The following is a 19,503-nucleotide window of genomic DNA, read 5'->3' as shown; positions in this document are numbered from 1 at the left end:
TAGCAGGAAGGGTTGCAATGGCTGCAGAGTTTGGAAGTGCAAAGCTCCTGGCACCTCTTCAGAGCAACACATGGGAGTTCCATCAAAGCCAGCTTCAAAAGCTAATACCCGAGCTTAAAATCTTTTTTTTTTTTTTTTTGGGGGGGGGGGCTAAAAACCTAAGCGAGTGCTGACACATTGGATTTGACCATTGGGAGTCACATAAAAACTAAGGCAAAAACACTATAACTCAAATTGAAAGGGTAGGCTGGCACTTAGTTTTTTTGATTGGAATTTTGTTTTTTTAAATCCACAACCTGTCATTTGTGATTTTGCTTAAATCTGAGGCGAACAAAGTGACAAATATGCCAAATGACAGACAGTTTTGTTTCCAGCTGGGATCTTGTGGTCACAAATTAAAGTTGCTACCAATGAGGTAATCACTTATTTTGTAACACAATCACCATACAAAAACAGAACAAAAAAACCCAGCAGATGTGCTTGAATTGGCACCAAAAACAGATAATGTTAGAAGTGGGTGTTGAAGCCTTAATGGGATTTTCAGCTGATGAGTAACCAGCCAAACCAGCCACATTTTAGTTACCTAGGAAATGTAACAGTAAATTTAAAACAGCACATCTTCCAAATACCAACCACATGCAGTATGTTCTCAATACCGAGAGGATTAAATAGCCCCAACTTAAACCAAAGCGAGACCATTGAGACTTCCACCAAAGGCTGAGTGTTATGAGGTGCACAGATGATGTTATCCCTGCTGAAAGTGTTGCATCAACTGCCAGCTCCTCGGGGGGAATATCACACGAACTACGGCAGGCCTGCTGGGCCACAACAGTGTTGGAGTGCTGTGTGCCCAGCGTGTAAAAGAGGCTACAACACTCCGCTGTGTTTCCAACAGCTATCATCCATTGCATTAATGAATGGGTCCCAGTGTTGTTCACTGAGTCACACGGGACTGCGGCACAGGATCACCTAACAGTCTCTAAAGTATTCACACAGATGGAGTGTAATGTTTTGAAGACGTTAGCTAGGATTACACACAGTATAGCGCTCTGCATGAGGTACTGCATTCACACCATCCATTAAATGTAAAATTTGTATTTATACCATAGATAACATTAGCTGAAACAAATTTAAAGGAGTCAAAAGACAATTGTAACTGAGAATACTCATATTTATAAACTGTGTCATTATCTATATGTTATTATACAGTTTTTTCATATAAATTGCATCATAATTATGCAAATTAAAACAATTGCTGTAAATGTCCACTTTATATTTTTCAGTACAAAAACTAAAATTTTCAAAATTTCCAATTTAGTGCAAGATGTCAGATTCCATGGTGATTTTTTTATATCAGCAATTGCCAAATTAACGAGTATGCTAATGTTAAATTGATGTAAGGTTAAAGGTGATAGGGGCGATCGTGGCTCAAGAGTTGTGAGTTTGCCTTGTAATTGGAAGGTTGCTGGTTCGAGCCCTGGCTCCGACAGTCTCGGTTGTTGTGTCTTTGGGCAAGACACTTCACCCGTTGCCTACTGGTGGTGGTCAGAGGGCCCGGTGGCGCCAGTGTCCGGCAGCCTCGCCTCTGTCAGTGCGCCCCAGGGTGGCTGTGGCTACAATGTAGCTTGCCATCACGAGTGTGTGTTTTACCAAAGGTTAAAACATCTACACAGCAGAAAAGACAAAATAATACATCATAAAAATAACTTCCACAAAACGTTTTCCTTTTTGTTTGTTGGTTTGTTCAGTACTTCTACCAAGCTTTCCTCTGAGATGCCTATACTGAGCATGTGCATACCATGTTTATAGTAGTAGTTTGTACAGTAGGAATGAGTCCTAAAATCAGGAGATTAATTGGCCCTTTGTACTTCTGGTTACTTCTCTGGAAGTCCAAGATTGTTTGTTTTTGAAAGCCTGAAATAAGGTCAACACAAGCTTTAAGTGTTTTTATGGAGATTTTTTTCGTTTGCCACAACATAAAGCACATAAATAATACCCCACTTATAGATTTTGAAGCTAGTACATTTTCCAGAGAAGGTGTTTGCTAACACGTTGTTAAATGGGACTACAGACGTTGTTGAGGACATTCATTGTCAGCACACCAAACACAGGAGCATAGTGGTTAAAGTCATGCAACTGTGACGTCATTTCTTTATAGGTCAGCTTTAGCTACTTCTTGCTATTAGATTTACTCTTCCAAAATCATAAGGCTTAGAAAGAAATGTGTTACTTACAAATAGAAGTATCATAAGCTTCCCCATAGAGCATGTTTTCTCACCAAAACAAAAAAAACATTTGAAAAAGAAAAAAAAAAACATATAATCAAAATCTCAACCTTGCAACTACAACTGCTCTGGTCTACCTTATTCAGGTATCAGTCATCTTCAAATTTTCCTTTTACTACCCAAATAAATCATGAACCTAAATTGTTGCTTTGTTTGATATTGTGTGATATTAGAGCTGTAAGTTCAAAAGCACATGAAAATGTGTGATTGTCTTTCTAGGGATTCTAAAATGTAAAAAATATAGGGTGAATTAAGGGCAGTTTTGGAAAATATTTGAATTTATGGCTTTAAAATAATTAATTTTTACATAACACTGATGATGAATCTGAGGTGGAATGGCTGTTATGTCGTTTTTCAAGGAGAAGTACACCATTTCATCTAAAATAATCCCCAAACCATTTTTGTAACATTCAAGTGATTATTTTGTATCAAACATTTGAGCACTGCCCCACTGTTCAGCACATTAAAAGCCTAATTCCAAAATACAAAATATAAAATTTATTTTTTTGTTTGTTTTTTGTGTGTCGTGTTTTTTTTTCCCATCATATCGATGTTCCCATCAACGGTGTCTGTTACTTAAACTTGTGTGGTGTATGACATTTAGTGTTAACTTCCTGTACAGTGCTTGACTGCATAACTGGCCTATACCATGACACTGATGCAGGCACACTGTTTTAATTATGTGGGTTGAAAGGTAGAGCTTAGCAAAGAAAAAAAAAGTAGCTTTCATTCTTACTCATGAGTGGAAGAACCCTTAACTCACCCTGATAAGAACAATGATTATTATAACAATTTTTACAGTAATTAAGAAGAAACCCAGAAGCTGGTGCGCCTCAACATGCTAAGTATGTGGAAATCCTGCAGCATGTAAATTATGCAAAACTACAACAGATGATAAATCAACCTTGTCAATAAACCAGCTCCAATAAATAAAAACCTAAAACCAAATACTTTGTTTTTTTTACTCAACCTCAACCACACTTTATTTAACAAAATAGAAGCAGGTCAAATATCGCAAAGCATATAAATGTAACTTTGAAACACAGCGTTTGAAAGTTATGACAAATCATCAGTGGACTGTGGCACAGTAAATACTCCACAGAATAGACACATAGTTACCCCCAATATATCCCCTCCCTGTGATTGGACAGGAAAACCGAGGAAAGGGAAGCTGGTGGAGGTGGTGGCGTGTTTCGGGGGGGGGGGCAAGGACGAAAATGGTGATGAGGGTGGTGACTGGTTTGTCACAGATCTGCTGAGATGTTAGTCTCCAAGGTCAAGCTGCGTATGATTATGTGGTTTGGGGTAAAGAGGGGAGGGAAAGTAAGGGCGGCTACACGTACATGCAAATGGTCACGCAGCTGCTCTCTCGCGCGCGCTCTCTCTGATTTGTCTTCACACATGCGGGCTGCATGACCGTGCACGCGCGGTCCTGCACGCACGCACAAAGGGGGCCGACAGACAAAAGAAAAAAAAGCAGGAAAAATGATTCAGCACCATGAACAGCGCTAGCTTGAATTGTAGGCCTACTTGTGGGGGGAAGAAGAGGCAAGGTGAGGGGCAGTATGGGGGATGTAAGCCCGTCTAAACATCGTCTCTGTACACTCTCATCGTGGCCATGGTAAGTTTTGACCGAATTAGCCTGAACTCGTGTCGAAATTAAGCATATTGGAGTGGGTTTTGTAAAAGAAAATCAGTTGGCAAAGTGAAAACCAGTGCTAGGGTTTTACATAACAAACATTAAGTCAAAAGACAAAAATGCTAATTGCACATTCCTCGCTTCTGTTTGAGCTACTGCAGAGTTAAAGAATTGACTTTCTTTTTTTCAAACAAGCCCCAGCTATTTTAATGCTTGTTTGTTGTTGTTTTTGTGTTGTTGTCATTGGGTTTTGTTTCGTTTTTGTTTTTTTGTTTGTTTGTTTGTTTGGGGTTTTTTTTTTTTGGGGGGGGGGGGGGGTCATCCTTCTTCTTTGTTTTAAATTCAGGTAAAGCAATATAGGCTATAAGCAGCATATCCCATGACAATAGCTGAGCTCTGGGAAGAGAAAATAGCAATAAAACAGGTATTCAGTCATGGCATTGTTGTCATGAGCTCACAAAAACCATGCGGCCCCTTCAAGAAGAGTAGCTCAAGTTCAAAAGTGAATAATTTGAAAGCAAAAAAAAAGACATCTTGCTTTATGTAGTTACCTCTGCGTTATGTTTGTATGTAGGTACCTTTGTTTGATTTCTTTCTTGCTGTAAAATGCTCCAGCTTGCCTCACTTCTCTCCCAGCCACAAAAAACAAAAACAAAAAACCCCGCCTCTTTCAAGCACGTTTTGTCCTAAATACAGTGACTTCTCCTATTTGGACAAGATTAGATGGCTTTACAAAAGCTCACAATAATAATGAAAGTGAATCATAGCCATAAGCTTTTATGTGGAGGAATACATTTTTTTTCCTGACATTAAAAAACAGCGTTCTATCTATGTCAGTCTACCTTCGCTGTTTACATCGAATTGCATTAGCTCAATTGAAAACACTTCTTTGCTTTTGAAAAAATATGACAGTATAAACCCCCCACCCCCATACCCCCAACTTTTTAACTTGTTGCAATGTTTTTTTGTTTATTTATTTGTTTTGTTTTCTTCCTCTCACCCAAAGCAGGCTATATTCATTGACACATAAATAAAAAGAAGAAGAAGAAGAAAAAAATAAGGTTAAAAAAAACACACTGTTATTTTTAGCTACATTAACTTTGCAGCATAAGCATCTGAGTGACGTTAATTGGTCATGCTCATCTGCATGTCGGAATATCTGAACAATTGGCACACCATAAAATAACACAGTTTTACATTCATAAAGGAGATGATGAGTGCGCAGACGTGGGTTTCTTTTTCTTTTTTTTCTCTCTTTTTGTTCAAAATCTGCGCCACTTAAGTATAAATAACCCCAAATATTCATCGACAATCAAAAAAAAATGATAACAAACAGAAAAAAAGAACATGCACTGACAGCTTCACTTCCATCACACTCCTCTTCATCCCTCCTTTTATGTTTTTGTTTCTCCAAACAAGTTCAAAACAACAAATACAAATCCTAACTGCAGGTTCACAAAAAAATAGAGAAATGGCACTTTGTAATAGTCATATATAACTCTTAATATCTATATATAGTCGTCATATTGATATAACATGAGAAGGGGTCGAGTTGGCTCCTTTTTACGCTTGTTTGTGGTGGTTATGGTTTCCCCTCTCCGTCGCGCGCCCGTCTCTCTGGCTGTGTGTGTGTGTAGGTGTGTGTGTGTGTGTGTGTGTGTGTGTGTGTGTTGAAACCATGCGAAATATCTTCATGCAGATTATGATACATCGGGTCCGAGTATTTACATTTACATTCATGCGCTCGTGCACCATTCCCTCGGGGACGGGTCCTCGGTCCTTGAATCCACACACACGCGCTCGCTCTTTGAATTATTATTATTATTATTATTATTAATAATAATAATAATAATATTACTGTTGTTATTCTCTCTCTCTCCCCTCTTTTCTGTCTTGCAGAGATCTGTGGTCCGATTGCGGCAAAAACAAAATAAAAAAATCCGACTACTGGGAGGGAGAGAGAAAAGGGGAGGGATGGGTTGTAGCCTTTTCTTTGGGGGGGGCCTTGGCATATACATATATTACAGAGTGGGGTGAGGAGGGGCAGGGGGGCTGTGCAAGCAGCAGCAGCAGACTTGGTTCAAATGGATAAAATATAAAGTTCGTATGTGTATCTGTCTCTTTGTGTGTGTGTTTGTAATCCAGGGAAGGGAGGGGGGCATCTTTCCTTTTTACGCATCGTTTGTCGTGGAGAGATGCGTGCTGCAGTCGAAGCCCCGGTGCGCGCCCCCGTCCGCGTGATAAGACCCGCTGTGCCAGTACGAAGAGTCGCACACAGTCTGCAGGGAATTGATCTCGGACGCGGAGGAGTTTCCGTCCCTCCGCTTCGACCTCTTTCGGTTCCGCAAAATAAACACGAGCATCCCCACCACGGTGAACGCGGACGTGACGAACACCAGCAGCAGACCGGGCACGAGCACCGAGATGGAGACCCTGTTGGGCTCCAGGTAGGAGTTCGAGCGCGTCCCCGAGTCCTGCGCGAAAGTGCTGTTTTTGGACAGCGACGTCGGGGAGACGTAGAGCTTGGGGCACAGCAGGTCGTTCCGCACGTAGCGGAAGTCTCGCTTCCAGAACTCCTCCGGCGACTCGCACTTGAGGTCGCTCACGATCACGTCGGCCCCCAGCTTCTCCGTCCACTGCTTGAAGGGCACGATTTTGCACGAGCAATCCCACGGGTTCCCGTGCAAATCGATCTGGATGATCGAGTTGAGCTGGTCCAGCACGCCTGCCACGGGGAGATAGGGGAAGTAGTTGTTGTGCAGGCTGATCTTAGATAAAGAAATCCCAAGGAAAGCATCCGCGGGTAACGATTTGAGCAAGTTGTTGTTGAGGAAGAGAACCCTCAGGTTCGGCATGGGGCTAAACGCGCCCGCAACTACGAGCTGGATGTCGTTGTATTCCAAACTGAGATATTCCAAATTCACGAGGCCCACGAACATCTCCGTCACCAGCGCGTCCAGGTAGTTCTTATCCAAGTACAGCCACCTGAGCTCGCTCTGGTTTTGAAACGTGCCGTTGTCGATCACCTTGATGTTGTTCGCGCCCAGGTCGAGCAAGTTGAGGCTCGCGTAGCCGAGCAGCTGGTTTTTCTTCACCGCGTGGATGTTGTTTTCTCTCATGTTGAGCTCGTGAGCGGCCAGGGGTTTGGGTTTGAGGTTGGACAGGTTCTCGATCTTCTTGCCCTCGCAGTTGACCCCCAGCCCCTGCCTGGAGCCCACCAGCTTGCACTTGCACGGCTCGGGGCACGTCACGTTGCGCAGCTGCTGTTGCTCCCTGTCCACACCTGCCGCCACTGGAGTGGGTTTCGTTTTCAGCTGCCAGTTCTCACGAGATTTAGAGTGGTTCTTGTTGGACCCGTGGCCTCCTGGCGTCGGGGGCCTGCTGGCATTTCCGCTGGGCTTGTAAGGCGTCGGGTGCGTGTCGCGGGCCATGGAGGTCTCCTCTTGGGTGGGAGGGGCCACCAGGCTGCTGTCCACGCCGGCGCTCTGCGAGGGGCACAGATCCGCCTCTGACGTCTCGTTCAGGTCGCTGCCCTGCAGCCTGGTGGGAGCCTCGCATATCACCCTCCCAATGAGCGCGTTCCGCGGTATGTTCTCCAGCCACTCCTTGAGCGAAACCAGGTCGCAGTTACAGTCCCACGGGTTGTCCTCCAACAAAACCTCCGCAATGCCCGGGATCTGCTCCAGGATCCCTTCATAAGGCAACGTTTTGATTCGGTTTCCGCGCAGGTCGAGATGCGTAATGGGCACATGTTGAAACACGTTCACGGGCAACGCGCTGATGAGGTTGTCGTTAAGTATCAACACTTCAAGTTTATTTAGGTCCCTGAAAACGGCGGGGTCAATATCCCTCAGTAGATTAAAATCAGCTTGGAGATATTCCAAGTCGTCCAAGCCCAAAAACGTGCTCTTCCTGAACGATCTGATCTTATTGTTATTGATGTGCAGCCGCTTAACCAGCTGAAGTCCCAGGAAGGCGCCGGGCACGATGTCGTGCAAGCCGTTGTTTTCCAAATGCAGACTCACGGCGTTGTAAAAGTTGGCGAACTCGTTGGGAAAGAGCCTAGAGAGAGAATTCCCGTGTAGCAGCAAGTGATAAAACTGCGAGCTGGGGCCGGTGAGCTGCTGCAGAGTGGTGAAGCTCCTCTTTTCGCAGTCTATGTGTAGGTCTCCCTCCACCTCGTTGCAGGAGCATATCTGCTCCTTGCAAACGTCCCTTGTAACGTTTCCACTGGCGAGACAAAGAGCGGCTTTCAGCAGGACGATCCAAAGCAGCATTTTTTCAACGTGGACGACTCATTCCCGGATTCAAGACGCGGCGCGAGCTGGGGGTCTGGTCTGCATCAGCGGGAAGGAGGGAAGCAAAAAAAAAAAAGGGGGGGGGGGGGAGAAAAGAGGGAGAGAGAGAAATACAGATATTTACGGAAGGGGGGAGAGAGATAAGGCAGTCTTTTTATCACACATCCACGCTGCGTCTAACCTGCTCTCGTGTCCACTCTTCCAGTTTTGTTTCCTCTCTGTTCCCCCCACGAATCCAAAAACACAAACATAAACGTCTCTTTCAAGTCGACCGAGTCCTCACAGCCTCGCAGGGTTCGGGGATATAATCGGAAGAAAAGCGGAAAGAAAAGAGCGCCAGCGGAGTCCGGCTCATCTTTTCGTTTTTTTCTTTGCTTTTTCAGGTCGTTTAACACTGACCTTGGCAGTGATGGAGAGAGGGGGGAAGGTGGTGGTGGTGGGGGGGTAAAAACGAACAAATCCGTGGCTTTTTCCTCCCACCGGTTGTGTTACTGAGCGCTGCGGCGGCGGTGGCGGCTTCGTCGGGAGCTGTCCGCTCTCCCCCCGGTGCTGAATTCACTCCCAGCGCTGGGGCTTCACAGGCGGTCCCACCACTGCAAAACACCGGCATCCCCCCCTCACATCCCTCGGCGTCTCGCCTGGCTCGTTTGCGCCGATTTTTTTTCCTTCTTCTTCTTCTCCTCAACACCAGTACCAACTACAACCTCTCTCTCTCTCACTCCCTCTCCTTTTCTCCCCCCTCTTCTTCTTCTTCTTTTTTGTGGCAAATTCAGGAATCACAAAAAGAGGAACGCGGAGACTGCGTTCATCCTAGCGCGGTGCTCTAAGAAAGATCTGACACCCTCTACTGAGCTGTAATGGAAAAAAAAAATCCGTCGACTGACTGAGGGAATGCTGAGGAGAGAGAGAAAGGAGGGGGGTCGCTTTTCGAACCCCCTTGGAAGAAGAAGAAAACTCACTTTTGTTTCTTTCTTTTGCTTTTAGGGCTTTCGGTGTTTTCGAATTTTCCATCCAGCGGCACAAAAATCAAACACGCACAATAAGATGCTTCTTCCACGAGAATTCTCACAGCTCGCAGCTACACGGTGAAAGTGTCCAACCCGGCATCGTCAGAAAAATACACGGGTGAGATCTTCACAGTAAGGATCGTGATAGCTCAGCCTTCTTTCTCAGAAAGAAGAAGGAGGCATTAGTTTGTCCCTGCAGAGCCTCCACTGTCACAGTCCGGACTTTCGACCCGTTGCTTCTGAGAAACACTGTTGAATGCAGTAAAAACAATTATCCGGTACAGGCATGGCTCAGCCCGCGCAGGGAGGGAAAAGAAAGCAAAAAAAAAAAAAAAAAAATCAGCAGAGAAACAGTTGACTATACAACAAACGATGCGTCAGTGTGGAACCCTATATGCGCATGTGTGCGTGACGTTCTGTATCACCCCCCCCCCCCCCCCCCCCCACACACACACACACACACACACACACACACACACACACCCACAGAAATTCCTTTACAAAAAAAGTAGAAAGGAATAGCAACAAAAACACAAAGCCAGGAGTGTTTTCAGCATTTTCTCATCTACCATCGAGTTATATTACACTCCACTGTTTAAGATTATTACATCAGCTGTAGGAGGGCTTGGGGGGAGGGGGCGATGTTGGGGAGGGGTGTGGGGAGCACAGGACAGTTGAGGTAGTTATCCCTCCACTCCACCACCACACACACACACACCCTCCACCCCATCCCCCTCCCCCTCCTCCATCTGCAGTGCTCAGTTGGAATTGAGAGCGTGACAGAAAATGGGCATGCTAAGTTACACCTCCTCTGTGTGTGTGTCTTTCTCTCTCTGTCTCGCATTCTCTGACACCATTTTTTTTTGTGCAGAGAGGAAACAATGCAGACGCACACACACGTGCAATGAGACACCAGCCCAGGAGTCAGGAGACTCCAGCAAGCCTCACAAATAATCAGCACATCATTAGGGCCACCTACATGTGGCTGGAAAGTGTTCCCATTATGGCCAGTTGACTGCTTATGGTTCCTCCCTGCCCACCTGTCTATCTGTCTGCCTGTGTTTTGCGTTGTTTCTTTTTTTTGTTTTTCCTGGCGTTACTTGGTCTGCATACGTGTTGGTTTGCCCATCTCCTTCATTTCCTGTCTTTTTGTTTCTTCCTGTCTGTCTGAACTTGCTGGTATGTCTCTCTCTCTCAGATCTCTTTATCGGTGGCTTGAGGAGAGAATTTGCTTTACTCAATACCCACTGTTACAAAGTGCTGCCACATATGTGACTTCCTTCAGTATTTGGACTCGTGATATTTGAAGTGATTCAAACTGCTGACCCAGAAGTTCATTTTTGTCCTCTGTGGGGGACATGACTCTGAGACTTGTAGGTCAAGCACCTTTTATGCAGTTTGGTTGATTTCTTCAATCCTGTCAAGAGGACAGTGTGGCATTACCAGAGCTTTCTGGTAATGCCACACTTGTGGCGGTGTAGCTAACACAGCATATTAGCTTTCTTTTCAAAATGGCAGACATTGCAGTTTCCACATTTTTTAACAGATGCTACGTTTCTGATGCTAAACCCAAATTCTTTCTTCCGCATCAGAGTCTTAAAATAATTGCAAGTTTCCAAAATCTTACTAAAACAAATTTAACCCTCTCAAAGCGAGACTTTTATTTAGTGTCCCTTGCAGTGGACAACAGGATTCACTACCTCTCATTCTCAACCTGTGCCCATGATTCAGGAAAGGAAGGGTTGAATGAGGCACAAATTACTTTATTCAGAATTGTGGAAGGGTAATCAGACTTTGAGCTTTCAGAGATGAGGTGGAGGAGGACCAGACATAAGAGCAGGTAGGTGGCAGCTTGGAGGAGGTGCCCACTGTATAAGCTGTGCCTCTGAAGTTGTGGCATTGGGTTTCCCTGACACAAACTGCTATGAAATCTCATACCTTCAGAGTTGCAGCTTATACCTTACTTCTAATCCATAATGGACTTCAGAGATCATCATTTTGCTCCTTCCTACAAGCTCTTCAAGTGTTGGTATGTCCTATTCTGAGGTTTGATACCAGAAATCCAGATGAAAACATTACATCACATCCTATCATTCAGTGATCAAGCAAGACCCCATGTCCACTGCAAAAACAGAGGATAAAAAGTGAAAAAAAAAACAATTTTGAAAAAAAAAATACTGTAGCATGTTTCTTTCAACCATATTAATAAAGAAAATTCAAAATATGAAACTTTTTTTTCTTCTGGATCTCAGGAGGATAATTCTCCTGTATCTCTTCCTCTCCCCAGCTACATTAACCCCTCTAGCAGCAACCACAACCTCAAATATGATCAGGCAATATTTACTGAAGGAGAACGACACACGGAACGAACAAGATCCAGGCAGCTTGGGGAAGTCTTTGGTGAGGATGGGTGTCCCAGTACTGACAAGAGGAGGTGAGACACCAAGAAGGGGAAAGGGAAATGACAGCTCAAGAAATTCAGATAAATTATCTCCAGTTTTTTGAAAAAAAAAGTGCACTTTTTGCTCCAACATATCATTGCTGCAGTGCAGAATCAGATATTTGAGACAGATCATGTCCATCAGTGAAGTTCCTCACTAAAGCAGCACACCCTTTTACGTAAGTTTGCTAAAGATTTGAGTCTTTCCTGTGCTGTGGAGTAAGCAGAGCTTTGCGTTTCTATCCGTCCTCGCCTTCATCCCAGACTCTCCTTCACTCTTAGGGCACGTCTGTTGTGTTTAATGAATGTTTTGTTTGCCATCTTTCGAATAGGCGCAGAGTCCTGCTGTGGGGCCGATCAAACCATGCGAGCGATGTGTTCAATCCAAACTAAGTAACTGATTGTCAGCTCGGGTCCCTGGCATGCAAAAAGCAAACAGGCTGAGGGCGGACGGTCAGGCGGCCAAGGCAAGGACACATCACTCATTCACACTAATTAATTGGATATATGTGTGTGTGTGTGTGTGTGTGTGTGGAGGGGGTGTGCATGTGGGTGGTGTGGGGGTGTTAATGTGTAGGAGGGTGTTGGAGAGAAAATTCCTACTGATTTGTTTTGGTGCACATGAAGTGCGCTTCCTGAAAGCGTAAAAAAAAAGAAAAGAAAAAAGATCACCTCCTGCGTGCATGCATCATATGTAGCGAATGCCTCCTCTTATTTACAGCAGGTGGGTGGACTAGTACAAACATAGCTTAGTTACGCTCGAGCGTCTCGTTTCCACTAAAGAAAACAAAGAGATAAACAATTCTGACTTTACTTTAGCTTGACTCAGTCCTTGTAGGGCAGACATTTAGACTCTGATATAATCCCCCAAACAGGATAAATCATATTTGTATCAGGAAAAAAAAAGCCCTCATCTTGAAGTCAAAACTAATTGGATTATGAATATGAATGTATCCCAAGGAATAATTGCATGGGGGTTTCAGCATTATGATGTGATGCAGATACTGTCGGGTTGCATTAGTGTGATGCGGGAACAGATGAGCTCATACGTCACTTGCATACACAGTCGCCGGGGCTGCAGTGCAAGTCGGGCTCAGCATCGCATGCAAGAAAGGTGAGGACGTGCTTGTGTTTATTTACTATGACTAGGGTCAACCGTGGGGATAGGCCACATTAAAACCTAATGGGCTAATCCCAGTTGTTTTGCCATAAACAGCCATGAACCACCATGGCTCCCTTGGCTCCTGTGCATTTGCTCTGGTCCATCCCATGGCTGCTCGATTTTAAATTGTTATGTCTCTTGCACCATTCCACAGCTGTTTAGGGATTGTTGCTGTGCACTGATCTGTTTGGAGAGGCCACTGTCATCAGGGAGCACCAGTGCAATGTTCCATTCAAAACACTTTTTTATTAATTTGTATCATACTTTTAAAATTGCAGAGTTGCAGAGTTAAAGATACCTAGAGTTTCACTGGTAGTGACGAGGAGGGATTGGATTTGTACTTTTAGCTGTGCCTTTAGGTGAATATTCCCTTTGTCTGCTCCTGGTGCTGGGTGTTTTGGTACTGCTGACTCTACTACGGTGGCCCTGAAGAATCAAACACACTGCAACTTAAGAAAACACGAGAAAAGAGAAAAATGCTGCAAAAACAAAAACAAAAAAAATTAAGTGTTTTTGAGGAGACAGGAATGTGATAGAAGTGACAAGAGAACGATAAACAATTAATAGCAAACTTGTATCTACAGTATTATATGACTCATGCAATTAAAACACACATTACCTGGCATATTTTTCTCCCGATGAACAACAATGAATCCTGCACTTTTTACGAATGTCCCAGTCCCATGTTTTGTTTTTTGGGAACAGCTTTTCCCAAAAACAATTGCTCCCAATTTCTTTTTATCTACTTCCTTTATGTTTTATACAAGTTTCTTTGTATTTATTTCTATTTCCACTTTGCTTTATTCAATTCCCTTTATGTTTGAGTTTTGTGCGCTTATTTTTTCTGTTTTCTGGTGTTTTCTTAAGGTGCTATGAATTGGAACTGTCAGGACCACCATACTTTACAGACAACACACACTATGTGAGATTAGAACTTCAGAATTGGATGACCTGTTCCCCTGTCATATTTGATACCATTTACCTGCAAATCATTATTCCTGCTTAAGGGCAAGTTTTGTCTCATCCTCGAAAGTCAAACTTCCACCATATCATGCTTTGAAACAGTCCTGAAACCTGTCAGTATGCTGGCCTATTCTCAAAAGGCACCAAGGCAGACATCACTGGAACCGCAGTGATGAAATGGAGGTAAATGTCATTTAACAGCTGTTAGTAAATATGAGTAAAATGTGCAAAGAACTCTGCCAAGTGGCCTTTAGTGGCTCCAGAGGGATTTGCATGAAGTCTGATATACGGCTGTAAGTGAGGTCACCCTCTCCCGACATCCTTGCATGCTTGAGGTTAGCATCTTGGGCATCACATTAGCAGCTGCTAGCAAAACACATCCAAACTTGAGTGTGTGCATGTGTGTCAAGAGGAATTTTATAGTTTAATAGGTCAGATTTACTTTAACTACTCTCCATTCTTTTGACAAGGTCTGGTTTTCCTGATGAGTGTTCTGAGATACCTTTCATACTATTATTGACATACAGGGATAACTGTTATAGAATTTGCCTTCTAGATAATTATAGAGCTTCATGAAATCCCATAGTTCAGAAAGCGTATTAGCTATTGCTTTTCAAATGCTTCATGTAATTGTTGTATACATGGCGCAATTCCCACAGAGAAAAACCAACAGTGAAGCCAATCAATAGCTTTCAGTCAGGCAGTGATGCTGTGCTACAAGATTGCTTGCAATTTCCCACTCCCATTCTGAAACTCATATCTGATGAGTATTTCTAACTGGCCATAATTGGCAATCACCTACGATTTGTCGTGCAACGTGCAGTGTCATACTTTGAAGTGTTTTATGGTTCCCTGAGTAAATGTATTTATCAAAAAGACGTCTTTTTAAATAAACTTTGATGCATTTTTCATACCTGCTTAACAGAGACCTTTCTGAGTTTAATCCTTCCCCAAGAGATACTGCGTATTTAAAGAATCCAGGGATTTTATCAGGCTGAGACAGTATTTTATTTATTTTTTTGGAAAGTCCACCTGACCTTCCCTCGGGCTTGTATTTCAAGAGATTTTTTTTTTAAAATCTCAGCTGATGAAGACATTTGTGGGGTGTATGAGCTGGCCTGGTGCAAAATCAACAAAACCTTGCTGTTTTATCTAAACTTCTCCCTTTAGCGGTTTCCAGCAAATCATCTTGTCAAACAGCAATTACGATCTTTGCTTTTAGCGTCCAAATCGGAAGCTGAGATTTTTCTTTTTAATTTTTTATCACTTTATTCTCTAGACTAAACATGTGCCGCATCAGCACTGCCCCCAATGTCCTCCAGATGTGCATCCACCAGGACATGCACTTTCTCCCGAGGCTTCAGAGGCAGGAGGCTTTGAGAGACTGAAATACTCTTCAGGTAATTACAGAAAGGTCAGCAACCATGTTAAGCTTGTTTTCACATCAGCATGTCGAGCTCAGTGTGTGTGGACAGCATTCAAAATAAGCCATGGCTGTTTAGGGTTTGTGGTGATTCATGCGTAGGGAGTAAATATCTTTTCATCACAGAGTAGATTAGTTGAACAGGAGGAGGACGGCGCTAATACAAAATTAAGTGCCATCTAATATTATACCAAACCTTAGATTAAAATTTTTTTTCTTAATGCAGTGCCCTTCTCATAGAGTGTAACCCATATTTTTGTTTTTACACTTTATAGACATGCTCTAAACATATCTATCTTACTAACTATATAACAAGTGAAGGTACCACTTTACAATAAGGCTCCCCTTATAGATGCTAATAAATAGTTTATAGCTATATTATTAATTAATTTGTAAATGCTTTATAAACCATTATTAATGGTTTATTATGCATTAGTTAAGGGTGAGAAAGAGGAAAAAAACTGACCGGTTTCTTGCCAAATAGTGAGCCAAATGTGTTCACCTATATATTTCATCTAGAGTTGCTATATTAAACATTTCAGACTAAGTTACTATCCTGTAAGCACAATCAGCATTTGTAAACATATTTTTTATCATATAAAATTGTACTTCAGAAATGCATTATAAATATCCACAACTATCAATCGGAGCTTTGTTGTAAAGTGTAAAGCATAAAACCATTTATTAATGAATAATAAATATTTATAAATGCCAAATGGGAGCCTTATTGTAAAGTGTAAAGCATAAAACCATTTATTAATGAATAATAAATATTTATAAATGCCAAATGGGAGCCTTATTGTAAAGTGTAAAGCATGACACCATTTATTTATGACTAATAAACATTTATAAATGCCAAATGGGAGCCTTATTGTAAAGTGTAAAGCATAACACCATTTATTAATGACTACTAAACATTTATAAATGACAAAAGATAGCTTTGTCGTAAAGTTTAAAACATGTCAACATTTATTAAGGACTAATAAACATTTATAAATGCCAAATGGGAGCCTTATTGTAAAGTGTAAAGCATAACACCATTTATTAATCACTAATAAACATTTATAAATGACAAAAGATAGCTTTGTCATAAAGTTTAAAACATGTCAACATTTATTAATCACTAATAAACATTTATAATTGCCAAAAGTGAGTCTTAAATGTATAATGTCACCATTTATAACACTTAGACCTAAATTACAATCAGTGCTTGAAATAACATTTAACTACTGTCAAAAATGGCAATGTATTGTAAGAGTAACACATGTAACATTAAATGTGTTTTTTAAAACACCAAACAGTCACCCACTCCAAAAAAAGTTCATGCCAGACTGGTTCAAACTGGAAATATTTTTTTAAATGTCCTTAAATAAGCGTCCCAGTGGTCCATCAGGGTGTCGCGCTCCAGTTCCTCCTTAAGAAAAGTCAGTTTCTCTCGCTCCTTGTTAAGAAGGGCAGTTGCAGTAGGGGCAGGATTAGAAGAAGAATCTAAAGAACAAACAATTATTAAATTACAATACTAAAATAATTTATAATCTAAACTTGGGAAACTCAAATAAAATATTGATTAAAAACGGTTACAACTTGAATTTATAAAAAGCCACTTTGTAAAAATTATGTTATATACACATGTGGTGGTTCAGACATTTCTAAAACAAGGCAAATAATTCTTATGTGTACTGCCTTACCAGGGTGTTTAATATAAATTTAATGATGCACATAAACAAAACTAAAAATATACAACTAAGTGATATCAATCGTTTGGAATAACCAATAGTAATAGAGCTATTCACATGTTATGTGATGTTAGTTAGCCACTGTAGCTAGCAGCCAAATGGCTCGGTAGCTAGCTAGCTAGCATTATACTCACCTTCATGTCTAACTGCTGACGTCGTTGGCTTAGTGCAATCTAGATCATCCAGTCTCTGCTTTTTGTATCTCTTCGAACGTGTGCTAACTGTGTAAGTCGCAGACGCACACAAATTTTTATCTTCTGCTCCATCCATGGCGCAGCAACTTGAACGAGCGCCTTCAGTGTGTCTGTTCGTGCCCCTTTGGCTTGACCTTCCAGAGCGCTCCACTGCCTGTCGCGCTCTGAGAGGAGGGGCTTTCCTTAATAAAGTTAACTGTGATTGGATGGTTGTATAAGCTCCTCTGCGTTTAAATTAAATTTGTTTTCCCTCCCTTTGGCAGCAGAACATATTTTTTTAGCATGAATCCAGCGGGTTAGATCTACATAACAAAGTCGGAGATACATTATAACAGGTGAGACAATCCTCTTTTTTGCGTGGGACTATTTTTGATTATAGGGCTTGTTTTATATAGCATGTGAAGTTCTTTAACTCTGAACCGATTTGCACTAGACTCCCATAGAGTATTTTACGGTGTTTCGAGGTGATAATAAAATAAATTACTCATTTTTTTCCACCAGAATGTCTTTGGGAATGAGATTGCGCGCCAGAATAGAAGGAAAACAAACGAAATATAAGGCACTAAGGCTCATTAAATGGCTGCAGAAGAAACACCTGCTAAAAAAGAAGCTTAGATGTCCTGTTTGTCACCATAAGATGAAAATGATTTCCGTGGTGAAGAAAGACCAATATATGTGGTATGTATAATGCATGATAATGTAGTGCATGTAGTAAATATAACAAAATATTTCGGTTATCAATGCAAGAGGGAGCATTAACCTCTTTTCATTATTATTTTCTTCATACTTAATTTTGTGATTATCTTTTCAATTAATGCTCTTGTTTAAGGGTCCATTTCTTTACTTAACTCATTGATATGTTCTCAGGTGCTGCAAAAGAGCAAGTCATAGGAAAGTTTCCAGAACAATTAGAACTGGCTCCCTCTTTGAGAAATCAAAAACATCTCTTTTCAGTTGGATGAAGTTCATTTACAGGTATATGTAGATGTAGACATTAATAGCAATGCACCTTTCATAATTGAACACCAATACGAGACTTGTGAAATAAAATTAGGGCCTCAGTAAGTAATAATTGCCTCAATTTCTATCACAGATTTTCACAAGGGCTCAGGCTCAGACAAATAGATTTGATCGATGATGAAGTGGCTGGCAGCTCCAGAACACTAAGTAGCATGGCAAGACACATTCGACATGTTTGTATACGTGCAATTAAAAGACACAGAATAAACAATGGACACCGTCTTGGTGGTGACAGAGAATTTGTGGTTATAGATGAAAGCTGTCTCCATCATCAGCGAAAGGTTGGTAAACTCTCAGACAGGTTTGTTAGAATCAATGCAGATCTGACTGTGTCCTTTAAACATGGAAACCTTTACCATAAGTAAAAAAAAATAGTAGAAGCAACCATCTTTTTGAATGTTTCTTTGTAGATATTTAATTTCATTCTTTTTCATTTTAATTCTGTTTAATTTTATTCTTTTTGTTTTCAGTATGCACGTGGACGCTTTGGAAATGCATGGAAAAGGAAGAAATGGGTATTTGGAATGATGGGAATTAAAGACAAAAGGCGAAGGCTCGTGTTAAAACTTGTTGAAAAACGATCAAGGCGCCACCTTGTTCCTCTGATCAGACAGCATGTTAAGTTGGGTAGTGCCATTATCAGTGATGAGTGGAGAGCCTACAAGAATGTTTTGACAAACATAGGGTACAGACATTACACTGTAAATCACAGCAGGTGGTTTGTAGATCCTCAATCTGGCAGTCATACACAGCATATCGAAAGGGCTTGGATGACCATCAAAGGACATGTCCGTAGACTAAGAGGAAATCGCACTGAGAAGTTGCTGGAGGAACACCTGATGGTTCTTGAGTGGTCATCTTGGCTTGGTTCGCGACACCCTGATGGACCACTGGGACGCTTATTTAAGGACACACAAAAAATATTTCCAGTTTGAACCAGTCTGGCATGAACTTTTTTTGGAGTGGGTGACTGTTTGGTGTTTTAAAAAACACATTTAATGTTACATGTGTTACTCTTACAATACATTGCCATTTTTGACAGTAGTTAAATGTTATTTCAAGCACTGATTGTAATTTAGGTCTAAGTGTTATAAATGGTGACATTATACATTTAAGACTCACTTTTGGCAATTATAAATGTTTATTAGTGATTAATAAATGTTGACATGTTTTAAACTTTACGACAAAGCTATCTTTTGTCATTTATAAATGTTTATTAGTGATTAATAAATGGTGTTATGCTTTACACTTTACAATAAGGCTCCCATTTGGCATTTATAAATGTTTATTAGTCCTTAATAAATGTTGACATGTTTTAAACTTTACAACAAAACTC

General features: G+C 41.6%; 2 protein-coding genes across 2 annotated transcripts; one reads left to right on the top strand and one right to left on the bottom strand.

Moving 5' to 3' along the window:
• Positions 1-6,095: 6,095 nt before the first annotated feature.
• On the bottom strand, positions 6,096-8,201 carry slitrk1 (SLIT and NTRK like family member 1). The gene has a single exon (XM_085348111.1). It carries the CDS (start codon positions 8,199-8,201, stop codon positions 6,096-6,098), a length of 2,106 nt encoding a protein of 701 aa, XP_085204237.1.
• Positions 8,202-17,649: 9,448 nt separating this feature from the next.
• LOC146608627 (uncharacterized) lies at positions 17,650-19,102 on the top strand. The gene is made up of 4 exons (XM_085348245.1): positions 17,650-17,825; positions 18,015-18,122; positions 18,241-18,448; positions 18,638-19,102. The coding sequence occupies exons 1-4, from the start codon at positions 17,650-17,652 to the stop codon at positions 19,100-19,102; spliced, it is 957 nt and encodes a 318-aa protein (XP_085204371.1).
• Positions 19,103-19,503: the final 401 nt, after the last annotated feature.

Source organism: Diplotaxodon limnothrissa, linkage group LG23 (genome assembly GCF_057381915.1).
Source record: "Diplotaxodon limnothrissa isolate DT_005_m linkage group LG23, D_limnothrissa_male_GT1.1, whole genome shotgun sequence".
Lineage (NCBI taxonomy): Eukaryota > Metazoa > Chordata > Actinopteri > Cichliformes > Cichlidae > Diplotaxodon > Diplotaxodon limnothrissa.
This window is presented reverse-complemented; position numbering and strand designations above follow the sequence as displayed.

Bases quoted from the DNA above. Each gene is read 5' to 3' on its own strand.
- LOC146608627 (XM_085348245.1), top strand. From the start codon at position 17,650: ATGTCTTTGGGAATGAGATTGCGCGCCAGAATAGAAGGAAAACAAACG. The intron at 17,826-18,014 runs GTATGTATAATG...ATATGTTCTCAG, and splicing joins AAGAAAGACCAATATATGTG to GTGCTGCAAAAGAGCAAGTC. The intron at 18,449-18,637 runs GTTGGTAAACTC...TTTTGTTTTCAG, and splicing joins GTCTCCATCATCAGCGAAAG to TATGCACGTGGACGCTTTGG.
- slitrk1 (XM_085348111.1), bottom strand. From the start codon at position 8,201: ATGCTGCTTTGGATCGTCCTGCTGAAAGCCGCTCTTTGTCTCGCCAGT.